General features: G+C 37.1%; 1 protein-coding gene and 1 pseudogene across 1 annotated transcript in view; one reads left to right on the top strand and one right to left on the bottom strand.

Annotated features, from left to right (window-relative positions):
* Nucleotides 1–12: 12 nt before the first annotated feature.
* On the bottom strand, nt 13–12,274 carry LOC131772230 (uncharacterized; annotated as a pseudogene).
* Nucleotides 12,275–13,306: 1,032 nt separating this feature from the next.
* LOC131779839 (uncharacterized) overlaps nt 13,307–15,000 on the top strand; it is a 21,241-nt gene continuing 19,547 nt past the window's right edge. The window contains exons 1-2 of the mRNA XM_066168621.1: nt 13,307–13,467; nt 14,806–15,000. The exon at nt 14,806–15,000 is cut by the window's right edge and continues 171 nt beyond it. Of these exons, the coding sequence (XP_066024718.1) occupies nt 13,398–13,467; nt 14,806–15,000 (265 nt within the window). The 5' untranslated portion in view covers nt 13,307–13,397. The remainder of the gene's footprint in view (nt 13,468–14,805) is intronic.

Here is a 15,000-nt window from a genome sequence, read left to right as displayed (position 1 = left end):
AGATTGGTGTTTTTAAATTAAAGGAGTTGCTTAGTCTACTACGGCCGTGAGAAATAAAGTTTGTGAAACTACGTACCTGTTCTTTCGAATTCAGTTCACAAATTGCCTTTATCACGTGTTTATTTCTTTGATAACACACTTTTACAAAGAGTGAAAGAGAGAATGCCGTCCATGAGGGAATGCAGAACTATCATTGGTATACGAGTAATTAAAAAAACTATTGTGGTCAGTTAAACATGTAACAAGTTGTACTTATTCTGCAGCAATCCAATATGAACGAGTTCGCGTACGATTAGTTACACCTTTTCCAACATAAACATGAAATGCATACCGTGAATCTTTTGTTATAATAACAAGATACAAAAGAACAAAAATAGTCGTACAAAATCTAGGTAATCACTCAGTTTTGACACAAAGCTGTATTTACTTAGTAATTTCTCTGTGGCCTAATACAGTGTGAATTAGAAATCATGAATCACCAGTCATCTTTTCTCGCGTTTTTCATCCATTAAAGAGAAAGCTCAAAAGTCTGATTGGACATGAGATCTAACGGGTAACTTTTTGAACTTTTTGAAGAACATTCTTTTATCATTAAGAGCGGAATTAAAAGGTAGCAGAAGTGAAGCCTTCAAAAATTTCACTGGACAGGATAGCCCTATCTTATGTGTATTTTACAAATCAATGCCTCTTAGGTGCGCTATTTTAGCCGCAATCTGTGCTGTAGACTTCGCAGCTATGTTTAAAGACATGTCCATAACAGCAGGAGACTTAGCCACGAAATCATACAAATCACGCAAATTTTTTGAATTTATGGAAAGTCCTTGACTTAGCATCACGTCCCGGCAAACCATCAAACAAAGCGTTTCAATGTTTCTCCATGGTCCACAATCCACCTCTGCATTTTGACTTATCATGAACTTTGATCCCTTTTTCCTCTTATATGGAGAGACGGTCGCCCTATTTCGCTTCTTTCGTTTTGGGGATTTTCCCGGGTCAGCTCGAGCTTGAACAATGTTTCCACAATTAAAGCATCTGGAGACTTCGGTACATCCTATGCCACCCGCTACACACGGACACTTCGACTTGCGGAGACTGTCTTGACACGACTTGTGACTTGCATTTGGTGCTCCGTCCCCTTTGCTCTTTTGTCCAACTCCGCACCTACAACCTCTCTTCAGACTCTTTTTTACCTTCACAACTTCATTGGAATTGCACGTATTTTTTGCAATTGTAACATCTACACGAGCGGGTACAAGAGTGGTTGACTTTGTGGCACGGGCATTTACCAGAAACACAGAAAATATCTTAAACTGACTTATTTTTCTTGTTTTTACCGCAAGTGCATCTTGTTTCCTTCGCTTGTTCGACACAATCATTCTCACTTGAAACTTCTGAAACGATGAAACCATGTCAAGAATTAATGCAATGGTTTTCGACAAGGTTTCGACAAGTTAAAGGTCATTAGTATATACTAAAGCAGTGGACAGCGTTGAAGGTGCGCTCTGACTGGCTACTCAAACTCTGAATATCCTTTGCTATTTACCTCCGAGCAACTCGCGAGTTTCACGCTGCCGCACGTACAGGAATAAATTGATTATTAAAATCATCTTTTTGTGCCATATTATCTCACTGATTTAGTGTGTACTAAAAACAGCTATTCGCCTCAGTGTCGTGGCTATTAGTGAATATTTGCCAAGCTGCTTCGCGGCTCGTCAAATGTCTACTATTAGCCACCGACACGTCGGTAAATAGTTATTGCTTATATCTGAAATAACCTCGATTTACAGAATTCGTCTCAGCACAAATGAAGAAAACATAATTTTCTCCATTAAATGATTTCCGGCTCAGTTTTATCTAACAACTTTATGCCCCTTGCTTATCATTTTCTGAATGCAAAGGTTGATATTAAGGATTGCAGAATAAACCAACTCCTTACACTGTGTTTAAGTTTGAGTTTGGACAAAAACAGCTCGGCTCTGTATAGCTGTACGCAGCCCTGCATAGCTGTGAATAGCCCCGTATAAAACCAACTTATTAAAACTCGTTACCCCCCCCCCCCCCAAGCAGTTTCCACAGTTTCTTTCGAGACTTACCCCTTTTATAGCTGTAAATAGCCCTATATAGCTGTGTATAGCTCTGTATAACTGTGTATAGCCCTGTATAGCTGTATATAGCTCTGTATAGCTGTGTATATCTCTGTATAGCTGTGTATAGCCCTGTATAGCTGTGTATTGCCCTGTACAGCTGTGTACAGCTCTATATAGCTGTGTATATCTCTGTACAGCTGTGTATAGCCCTGTATAGCTCTGTATCGCCCTGTACAACTGTGTATATCTCTGTATAGTTGTGTATAGCCCTGTATAACTATGTAAAGCCCTGTATAGCTGTGTATAGCCCTGTATAGCTGTGAATAGGTGTTTACACCCCTGTATACCTGTGTAAAGCCCAGTATAGCCGTGTATAGCCCTGTATAGCTGTGTATAGGTGTTTACACCTCTGTATAGCTGTGTATAGCCCTGTATAGCTGTGTATAGCCGTGTATAGCTGTGTATAGCCCTGTATAGCTGTGTATAGCTGTGCATAGCCCTGTAGAGCTGTTTATAGTCCTGTATAGCTGTGTATAACCCTGTATAGGGAACTAAATTGAGAAATGCGCACGGATTGGAGAAACGCCCAAAAAGAATGAAATTATCTGTTACGCCATAGCTATGGTCTTGTCTATCTTATTTATAAGTTTAACACAACGTCAAAAGTCGTCAGCCTATGATTCAAATTTGGCTCAAGCGATTTAAAAAAGGCAATGAGACTCTTGTAGCCTAAGGTATAATTTGACCATCTCAACAAAACTGTCTCTGTATTAAAAAAAGAAGAATACCTAAACCATGTTTATGGTTATAATGCAGTGTTTTCACAGTGCGCTGTATTTTTTTTTCTTTTCTCGCTAACGTCATACTCGCTTAGCTATAGTTACGCTGGTTCAGAAATATTCACTCTTACGATGCGGACGGTCATAGAAAAAGCTTTCATTTTGATGTACATCAGTTTAAGAGAACACTGCATCGCAGTCACTCAACTTAAGGTAACGGTGTGTCATATCTTCATTTCACAACTGAAAATTTACAAAGTAAAAGAAAACCTTTCAATAAATATTTCCATAAAAAGCCACCCGGTGTTTCTCTCTGTCTCTCGTTCCAGCGTTGCCAGGGCAACCTCAGTCCCGAAGGTCTCCCCTTCCCGCAGGCGAAGATCTGGCTCCAGCTCAATGATTACTGGGTTTGCCAGCCCGATCACAATTCTGAAACAAATTTTTAAGAGGTTCATTATTTTTTATCTCAACACACACACACGGAGTGAGTATGAAAGCGAACATCGCAGTAATGAGCACTACTTAGGCCTTTTTTTCACTACTGCTTGAAAAGTATTTATTACTGCGATGTTCTCTTTCATTTCACTTCTTTCACCGCAGTTCACATATATGATTTTCATATATTTACAGTCACAAACAAACACACACACCCGAAAAAAAAAACATAAAAAAAAACAACAACAACATCAACACAACAAGAAAGAGGAAAAACAAAGAGAAAGAAGTTTTATTTATTTCCCTTTATAAATTCTTAGGTTTTTGGAGCTATCTTCTCGGATATGACCAAAGTTACTGAGCATGCGTTATTTTGATTCAGCCGATTCATTTTGTAGAAGGTTGATAGCTAGTACAGGTTAACCTTGTAGGTACAGGGTTTAGCAAGAGTAACCAATCCGTAATCAAGGGGGTGATATGATTTACCTGAATGAAGCTCGTACAGGATGAACGGCTCGGTGCAACTGCAAGAATAACTTGCACTTTGTGCAACGTACGTACAGCAGCATCCTCCACCTGCACTCTTCAAATTTGTAAACTCCGCTGGCCATCGGTTCTGCAGTGTTTCCAGCTTGTAGCATATCTGCTGCCATTTGTTTGAAGTTAGAGATGGACCAACAGAAACCTCTGAGTGCCATTTTTGTCTTGGTCAAGTCATTCGTGTCCTGTTGTTTTGAAAATCAAATCAGCGTCATACTGAGTACAGTGAAAGGAAAATTCACTAGGGGATTATTGTAAGCTGAACAGCGTTGAAAAAATTTTCAACCACTCCCACTTCTTCCCCCCCCCCCCCCCTCCCGCATTTCATCCCCGCAAATCTGCCTCAACTAGAATCTTTTTATATCATCTTCGTGAGATCGTATTCTTGAGGAAACAAGAGGACCATCTACTCAGTCAACTTTTTCAGTCTCTGCTGATGGTTTTTAAAGCAGGAATCTGTTCAAAGTTTTGTAGAACTGTTAAAAAATCTGATGTGCACGCCAGCTATTAAGTAACAATTAAAGATCGGAAGGGGAAAACATTTAAGAGCATAAGCCTCGATCAGCCTTACCATTTTAAGTAATACGTCTAAGAGCTTTTCACTCTTCTCTGTAAGCAGTGACACGTGCTTTTCTGCTTGCTCCTTGTTATGTTGCTCCGTCTCCCTAAAATTCCCAGCAAAATGGCATCCATTGACTTTGCATTGTCGCTGCCTCTCTTCGCATACAAGCAGATGGGTTCGCAACTCCATCCTTAGAGTAAACAAAAAGTAAAAGCTACACGAAGGTATCTACTAATGAGGAAAAGAAGTCGCAACTGTTCAGCTCAACTCATATTTTGTATTGTTTATTTCATTATTTGCTGTTGATTCTTGCGTTAGCCCTTCGTCAGAGCGATTGACGAAGGGCTAACGCTCGAAACGTCAGCTTTTTTACCCTTTACGGTGGCTAATTTACGTTTTCAACCCAGTTGTTAACACTAAATTACCTGCTGTATTGGTGGCAAGTATGTCAAATGCGAGGTTGAGAATGCGTATATGCCTGTCTTTACTTTTGTTCGAGGTGATGGGAATAGAAGGCAGTATATGGAAAGATGCTAACTGATTTATTATACAACATTATTGTCTTTTTAACAAAAAAAATTGGTTTGCAAATATTTACATTGAATCCATGTTAAAATAATTCTGCATGGGTTACCTAATAGATCATGATAATATATTTATATATCGTGCTGATTATTGCAAATAAAATTTGTTTGTCTAAAGCATGATTATAACTGGTCTCAGTTATTGATATGGATTGATATTTAAGAATTTAAAAACTACGAAAGTGAAACTGAAAGTGAACCATTAGACCGTCCAGAAGGACAAGCATTGGTAGCTGTAATGTAAAATCAATTTACCGTGTGCATTTCTGCACCCACTTTTTGTCTACTTTCTCAAGGTGTCCACAGTAGACAGCATAATCACAAAGTTTGCATTTCACTGTACATGTCTTGATAGTATGACCATGATCTTGGCAGTTGGAGCATTTGTTTGATTTCTTGACTCTTTCACAACCAGCAGCTTCCAGGAATTGAATTCTTTGTTTCTTCAAAAACAGTTGCTCTAGTGCAGCTATTCCTCTGTGGTTTGAAGACCTAAAGTAGTTTTTAGAGCTGATGTCATTATATTTTTCCATGCCTTGCTGGTTGAAATGTGCTACATTGATATACAGTTTCAAAAATTCTGGAATGTGATGGTAGAGAGTGTACATATAGGGTGTCACATCTTTTGCTTGATATAGAGAGAGGAATTGTTGAAACCATGATTTCATTTTTGTGGTAGGGGCTGCAATTGCTCATCTGTAGGGAAGTCAAGTTTCAGATCCCCAATAATTTCCATCTAATCATTCCATAGTTTTTCTAATTTCTTGTGATCTTCAAAATTTGGAAGGAGTGCCTGAATATTAATATTTTGGATGACACGGAGCTTTTCTGGTCCAGTGAGATCCCTGAATTCAAGCTTTTTTGTGTTTGGTTCCACTCTCCATTCAAATGAAATTCCTGTCTGCCTAAGAAAATGTTCATAACCAGCCATGTGTTTATATTTTTCCCTTTTGAAGCCACTAGGAAACATTTTCACCTTATCGATAGCATCCTGCCTTTTCAGTTCCCTAATGAGGAGCTCAAATAAATTGTCAGAAATCCTCAGGAATAAGTGTAGGGTGTTAATGATTACATGATCCATTGGAATAAAATCAAAGAGTGGGCATGATTTACAGTTATATTTCTTTGCTCTTGAATGGTTAGCAATTTCTTCACATGTCCATGCTCCAAGGTGCCTATCAATTAGAGACCAGGTTTTTGTTACATTATACCTTTCTTCCCTTGGACATTTTCACCAAATGCAAGCGTAATCTTGGTTTGCAGCACCTAAGCCACAAATGCAAGCCAGGAATTTCCAGTCACCCCCTATGAAGTACTCAATCTTGTACTTAACAATTCCCTTGCGAAATGGCTTTTGGAATTCCTAGGAATTCCTAGGAATAAAGTTGTGAATTTTCATGGTAAATTCGGACTGGGAATTCCTAGGAATTCCTAGGAATTCCCAACCATAACAACTCTGGTTCTAAAAACCTAGAAATTCCTAGAAATTCCCAGAAATTCCCAGAAATTCCAAGTTTATAGCCAACAGGACTTGGAATTCCTAGGAATTCCTAAGAATTCCAACTCAGAGAACCAATAACTTTCCCTGAAAAGCTGTAAATCTAAAAAATTCCTAGGAATTTCTGGGAATTTCTGGGAATTTCTGGGAATTTTAAGGAATGTTTAAGAATTACTGGGAATTTTAAGCAAAAATTTGAGGCTAATGATTTAAAATAAATACTTTAAATTAAAAAAACCCAGCTAAAATTCAAGTATTCAATGAAATTTATTTAGAAGCTTAATTAAGGCTTACATGTAAAATATTTTTGATTAATTACTAACATCAATGTGTGGTAATAATAGGATGGAATTTGATTTATTTTTCTTTTCTTGAAAACTTCATACGGATTAATCCTCAATTACAGCTATTCATATAAAATAGTTCTAATCAATCATTAAATTTGGTTTGACACAAATTGTGAATAAAATCTGTTGATTCTCTTCCATAAAATACAATATCTTAAGTTATATTTATATAGTTATATTCTTGGGAGTGAAGGGGCTAATTACAGACAAATAAAATTGAGTTTTTGATTAAAATCTTGTTGTAACGGTAACAATAAATTAGAATGAAGTTATCCTAAACTGCAAACTTAGCTGCTGTTTGTACTGTTTGTATTTTTTTTCCTGGGCTCACAATGAGTTGGTCTTGAATGAGGTTGTCAACAAGAACCTTGACCATTTTGTATCTGGAATCCTTGACATCTGAATTTGAAAAAAAATAATATATTAAAATACGTATGTTTAAAGCTCAGACCAGGCTTTTAAGATGGCTATGAGGAAAAGGGCATTCATTGGATTCTCAAATTGAGAAATCTCTGTTATATTGAGTGACTTTTATATTGGAGTTAGTACATCTCTCTCATGGATTTTACTAAAAAAGGGCTGAATACATTATTTTGTTTTTACCAAGGAGGGCTTCTTTATGTACTAAGGTTTGTTATGAATCTTGAATGTTCCCAAACGTGACTAGAGGAATCTTGAAACCTTACTGATAGGTTTATTTCATTGTAAAGCATAAGCTTACGAAACTGCGGCATGCAAGTGACCGATTCGATTCTCAGAATTATTCTAGTTTCAGTTGCGCCGGGCGTTATGTAAGCTTAATTTAACCCGCTACATCTATTCTTTTATAAGATTTTGATCACGTAACGAATATCGCAATTTTTACTCACCACTAACTTTCAAAATCGTAGCTTTACAGATGGCCACTCGACCCTTGTTTGTACCAGTCCATATGTCAACTGTTGTCCCTTCTTTTAACTCCACGGCACCAACGACTTTCTTCTCTTTTACAACACTCACGCTATTCTCGTTTTCCCATTGAACCACAATAATAGCTATCTTTAGAAATGTTATATTAAGCAAAACAGTTGAGAAAAGTGATCAACCGATGAAAAGTACATTCACAGATGAGCGCCAAATGGAGTCTTCTTTGTTTCCGATCACGGCCATGATCACGTGGATCTTTTAGGACTTGTCATTGGCTAGCAAAGTGAATCCGCTGGCTTGCCGATTGCAGTGTTAAGAGAAGCGCCCAACTTTACTCTGACTTCTCCGACCGGTTCTCTGCTTCTAGAAGATGGATAGCTTGGTGATATAAATAAAGATGTGAGCTCACTCTATGTAGAAATAATCGACAAGAATCGATCGTATTACAAATGCACGATTTGTGGCCGAAAGTTGTCGAGGAAACAAAGACTCGAAACTCACTTGAGTTGTGTTAATGGCAAAGGTGAGAAATAACACAAGACAATCACAGTTTTGAATGCGACTACAAATCGTCTTTTACCCTCTTATATATAAAAGAAGGATACCACATTCGGAAGTATAAGAGATACATAGATGATCCCAGTGTACCAGTACCTAAATCTACAAAGCTTGACCGTAGCAAGCGTTCAGCAACACGTTCCAACACCGCCATCTCGATTCCTCAGTCAGTCGTTTCCACTGAACTTAAAGCAGTATTGACAACAGAGTAGAGTGCGTCTTACAAAGGAGAAACATTTGTACAAGAGACAGGAGTAGCTATATGCGATTACAGAGGTGCGTTGGAACTCTGGTCCACAAATAGTTATGCACTGCCCGAAGTATAAAACAATTTTGTTGATAGCTGACAGACAGAGAAGAACAATAAGTAAACTTAAGAGCTGTTATTATTGAAGTGTGACTAGCACTTTTCATTTTTATAGAAAGAAGGACTTGTCATTTGCACCAAAAATAAAAAGATGTAATATTTTTTTTGGGAGATCCAGTGATTGGGACATTTAAGAAATTAAGTTATGAAAGGAAACTTGGTTGGTACTTCTCACTACTAACAAGTCTTGTTGACAAATATTTTCAGATCAGAGTTTCAAATAAAGTAAATTGAAGACGTCATATAAAAGGTGTTTTTCCTCAAAGGGAACATTGACTACCTCTGTCTTGTCTGCATGCCAAATGTTTGCAAAGTGTGTGGATGATCCACAAGTATTGGAACTCTTACAAAAATGTTTTGTAAGAATAAAAACAGCAAAACAAATTACAGCAATTAGTCATGAAAATAGAGCAAAAAACTGAAAAAAAAAGCAGCAACAACAATCATGAAAAAAGAAAGATTAATTAGGTGTTGAATGTGTTTGTCTAAGGCATGAAATTTCTACTAAAAGTATTGTCAACAAAAGGTCTCTGACAGCGTTTGAGGCAACTGAGCTTGACTGTTCCGAGGTTTTCTAACAAAGGCAACCAGTAATGTAGGTTAGGGAAGTAAGATAACAATGTAATTATTGTTAATTATTGTGGAAGTTGACAATTTCCATTTAACATAACTGACAGCTGGTTCATGAGAAAATCCATATTAATGTAAAGATTTACTAAAACTTAGTTTGAGTAATAAATTTCATGATCTGTAAGTTATAAACATGTACATGTATGTATATCTCTTGGTAAGTTTTGTATAGCATACCTTTTATTGAGCCAAAGTTTTAAGCCTCTGAAATTACTCTTTTTCTTAAAACCTTCACATTAAAGGTATTGAGAATTTCTTAGAATTTATGTGAACCTCAGGGTATTAAAATTGCCTCAAATTCAATTCCCAGAAATTCCCAAGAGTTCCACACTTCTTAAATTATAGGTAGTTTGTAAAGCTGAGAATTCCTAGGAATTCCTAGGGATTCCAAGTCCTCACAAAACTGGAGTCTTCCTTTCCCAGAAATTCCAAGCTTTTTAAATCAGAGTTAATTTGCATAGTTGGGAATTCCTAGGAATTCCTAGGAATTCCCAGAAATTCCCAGAAAACTGGGAATTCAGTTTGCAAGGGTCATTTGCATAATTGGGAATTTTTGAGAATTCCTAGGAATTCCTAGGAATTCCTAGAATTCCCAGAAAACTGGGAATTCAGTTCGCAAGGGATTGTCGACCTCAATTTTATTTAACTGAGCCATTTCAGTTTTAATATCTGAAAGACTTTCTTTCAGATTGTCATAGGTCTCTTTTGTTTTGATAATTGCCAGCACAACGTACTTAACATTGTCAACCTCAATTTCATTTAACTGAGCCATTTCAGTTTTAATATCTGAAAGACTTTCTTTCAGATTGTCATAGGTCTCTTTTGTTTTGATAATTGCCAGAACATAGTTCCCCTTTTCACTCATGGCATTTTCCTTTTCATTTAAGATGGTATAAGTGAAGTTCACTACCTTGAGTCTCTTTCCAATGTTGGTGCCATCTCCACTCATTTTAACCCTGATTGTTTCTTGTTCGCCCAGATCTACTTTAATTTTAAGCCTTTGAATTTGTTCCTTCAGGCTATCCTTCAGGGAAATTCGAACTCCTTCAGCTTCACCTGGGGTGGGTTTCAACTTCCATTTGGCATTTAAATCTGTAATATTTTTTATCCTGTATGCATTTGGCATATCAGTAGCCTTCATAGCTAACTCTTTCCAAGCTTGGTCAGAAATGTTATACTTATCCTTTATGTAAATCCATAGATTAATATCATCAATTTCATCACTGTTCAGTGTTTTAGGGTTGCTTTCAGTAAATGGAAGCTCATTTTCATCAATGAGCTGAAGTGTGTCATACTCTTGGGTTTCAGCATTAAATATCTCCACCTTGGTTGCTGTAAAATCATACTCTCCCGCAAAACAAAGTGTTGAATAACATTTATCTATAAGTTGTGTTTTAATTCTAGATTGGTGCCTTTGTGTATATTCACTGAAGCTCTTATTCTTTTGTGGGCCTCTAAATTTTTCGGATCATGTGTACTATAGGTGGACTCGGTCGAGGCTTATACTATTTTGCGAAACGAAACGAAATCGGGTCAGATGAAATAAAACAAAAGGAATAATGCAGATATATTTTCTAATAGGGTAAAGAAAACTTTCACAAGGATTTTGGAGTAATCGTTCATTAACAAGAAGGATTTTTATTCATTTCGCAAAATAGTAATTTTAGGAGAGTTACTATTTTGCGAAATGGACTATTTTCACCCTGCGGTGACAACGTGACCTCTTTCATGTCGCGAAAATACATTTAAACATTGCAAATTAGTATGTGAACGAACATTTTGGCCTCTTATTTCTTAAACCGTATTAAAATGTATTTCGCAAAATAGTAATTTTAGGAGAGTTACTATTTTGCGAAATGGACTATTTTCACCCTGCGGTGACAACGTGACCTATTTCATGTCACGAGAATACATCTAAACATTACAAATTAGTATATCAACGAACATTTTGGCCTCCTCTTATTCCTTAAACCGTATTAAAATGTATTTCGCAAAATAGTAATTTTAGGAGAGTTACTATTTTGCGAAATGGACTATCTTCACCCTGCGGTGACAACGTGACCTCTTTCATGTCGCGAAAATACATTTAAACATTACAAATTAGTATATCACCAAACATTTTGGCCTCCTCTCATTTCTTAAACCGTATTAAAATATATTTCGCAAAATAGTAATTTTAGGAGAGTTACTATTTTGCGAAATGGACTATTTTCACCCTGCGGTGACAACGTGACCTCTTTCACGTCACGAAAATACATTTAAACATTACAAATTAGTATACCACCGAACATTTTGGCATCCTCTCATTTCTTAAACCGTATTAAAATATATTTCGTAAAATAGTAATTTTAGGAGAGTTGCTATTTCTCACCGAACATTTTGGCCCCCTGTTATATCTTAAACCGTATTAAAATGTATTTCGCAAAATAGTAATTTTAGGAGAGTTACTATTTTGCGAAATGGACTATCTTCACCCCTGCGGTGACAACGTGACCTCTTTTATGTCACGAAAATACATTTAAACATTACATTATAGTATATTCTCAAAGATCTTGGTCACCTCCTCTTTGATGTAGTAATTTCTAAACTAATTGAATGTAGTAATTCCGAAAAATGTTTATTTTGCGAAATGGATTATTTACACTCGGCGGGCAGGAACTCGAGAATAAGGGCGAAGGGATTATTGCAGATTCCCTTGAACTTCACAATGTTTGGATGTTTCAACTCTTGAATGATTCTTGCTTCCTTTACAAACGTTTTCTTATCCAATATGTTCTCGCCGAGCAATTTTTAACGACGACTTTCTCCGCAGCGGCCGATTTCCCACCCGCATCAGGAACAGTCTGCCAGTTAGCAGTGAACATAGCACCATAAGCGCCCTTACCAATCATTTCCTTGTTTGTCAAACACTTGAAATCATGAACTGGAAGACCTGAACAGTCGATGGTCTTGGGCTTAAGAACAGGAAATTTAAAAGCCATAATCTTGCCTGATTTAGCAGCACACAAAGCGAGCACAAAGCAAACTTCTTGCAGCACGTGGAACTTGCGCAAATGCAAAACACGATCTCTTGCTCGTAAGGAAGAGGTGTGTGTAATCGGAAGCGCGTAACTTTTCCATGTATATTATTTTTATTAAAAATTTTGAAATAAAAGTAACTGTATTACAGGGGTGAAAATAGTCCATTTCGCAAAATAGCAACTCTCCTAAAATCACTATTTTGCGAAATATATTTTAATACGGTTTAAGAAATGAGAGGAGGCCAAAATGTTCGGTGATATACTAATTTGTAATGTTTAATTTGTATTTTCGTGACGTGAAAGAGGTCACGTTGTCACCGCAGGGTGAAAATAGTCCATTTCGCAAAATAGCAACTCTCCTAAAATTACTATTTTGCGAAATACGTTTTAATACGGTTTAAGAAATTAGAAGAGGCCAAAATGTTCGTTGATATACTAATTTTTAATGTTTAAATGTATTTTTATGACATAAAAGAGGTTACGTTAGTCACCGCTGGGTAAAAATTGTCCATTTCGCAAAATAGTAACTCTCCTAAAATTACTATTTTGCGAAATACATTTTAATACGGTTTAAGAAATAAGAGGAGGCCAAAATCTTCGGTGATATACTAATTTGTAATGTTTAAATGTATTTTTGTGACATGGAAGAGGTCACGTTGTCACCGCAGGGTGAAAAATTCCATTTCGCAAAATAGTAACGCTCCTAAAATTACTATTTTGCGAACTGAATAAAAATCCTTCTTGTTAATGAACGATTACTCCAAATTCCTTGCGAAAGTTTTCTTTACCTTGTTAGAAAATATGTCTGCATTATTCCTTTAGTTTTGTTCTATCTCACCTGATTTCGTTTCGTTTCGTTTCGTTTCGTTTCGCAAAATAGTATAAGCCGGTACAATGTCCGAACTTTCGTGGTTTGCCTACATCAAAGTCACGTGATACTTGACACCTGGTACAGGTATGACCAATCCCAGCATTCATTCGGACGCAGTTTTATCAAAGGTTGGTTCTTACATGGGAGTGTATTGTTTGGCACGGAAACCGTGGCTAGCTTAAAGTTCACTCCATTTTCGACCCAGACGTGAACATGTTGGGAGTTAGCAACTTGTTTTTGTGTGTTCTTTCGGTCTCATTCACCATTACTGACGGACTTGTCGGTGAGATACCTTTTGAAGAGCTATATTTTTATTAGAGTGTGCTTGAACATGACTTCAAATGTGTCACGACGGCGAGGCTAGACAAAACATCGCTTTCAAAGTTAACTTTCGTTTCTCTTAAGGAATATACAAATGGTTCGATGTCTTCATTGTCGCTAATGGTACCAGATTTTTCCTCTTCTACATTTCGAAGTCAGAAAACGTGAATAATTAGCCACTGGGGTTTCTTTTTTCGTACAGTTAATGTTAAGCGATTTCACGTTCTTCTTTTGCCAAGGACGGCCTAAAAACGTACAAAGTTGTAAACACACGAGCTAAGCCATTGTTCAATTCATGAAATTTTTTATTTTGCCACACTCTCTTTGCTATCGCCGTCGTCGTATTGAATCATGTGTAACTGCAGGTAATGTCTGCCGATGTATATACATCGGTCGATAGTCGGCCAACAGACGTATCAACCATCGATCGAGACTCGGTCGATATACCGAGCGACAGGAAGTCTGTAGAACAGGTGCAATTTTTTGCGTTTTACAAGCGAAGAAAGACAAGCGTAAGGCGTGCGCGAAGGGCATCTTGTATCAATTTTATCTAGTAATCTTCTTCCACTGTATGGAAAGCTTTAATTCGTAATTCTGATGTTGCGTGACCGCGTGATTTGCTAGGAAACAGAAGCGTGCTAAGCTGCAACATATGGCAAGCTTTCCGTCAGAACCCATACTTTACAACACTATAATTAACATAATTTCCTCCCCTTGACATAGCTTTTGCCACAAATATTGTTGCTTTGCAAGACGATAAGAAATCACAAAAAGACTGTTTTCAACACTAATTAATACTACGACTTCCTGTGCGACTAGTCCACATGAGGCCTTGCGATATGCCTAACTATATGCTCTCATTAGACCGTGCTGGAACACAATATTTGAGTAAGTGCACATCATCAGATTGCTCATATGTTTACAAGTGAAAGTATATATCACCTTATCTATAACAGGTGCTAAAGTGTCAAAAGTACATGTACTTCCAGACAACTTGTGCCTACTAATAAACTTATGGCATGTAAGGTGTTTTCAGGTCAGATGCCCATAGTGATGCTCTTGACCTTTATGCTAAAGATGATAATGTGTGAGCAGTATGTAGAGGAATCCTGTGCTTAGCATTGTCACAGACTCCATTATTAGGCAATTGATTATATTATTTCATTGATCTGAAAACTTGTTTTCCTTTGAGTGTAGAATGAACTTAAGTCTGAGCAGGAATTTTTCCATCTTTTGAGCAGAATTTAGTCATCATTAAGGTCAGCAGTTTTTGACTTGATGTCTTGTTTCTTACTAACAGCAAATCAGGTACAACTTGAATCATCCTACGATGGGAGCAACAGGACTGTAAAACTTGGTTCATCTTTTGACTTCTCGTGGAACTACACTGGTGACTTGCTCAGTGTTGAATGGGGAACAAAAGATAGGGAAATACTTGAAGTAAATGTCACTTTATTCACCCTTGCTATAGGTGGGCATAGTACCTCTAATGTAT

This window comes from Pocillopora verrucosa, chromosome 6, assembly GCF_036669915.1.
Source record: "Pocillopora verrucosa isolate sample1 chromosome 6, ASM3666991v2, whole genome shotgun sequence".
NCBI classification, from domain to species: domain Eukaryota; kingdom Metazoa; phylum Cnidaria; class Anthozoa; order Scleractinia; family Pocilloporidae; genus Pocillopora; species Pocillopora verrucosa.
The sequence above is the reverse complement of the archived record's forward strand: the minus strand, read 5'-3'. Positions and strand labels throughout refer to the sequence as shown.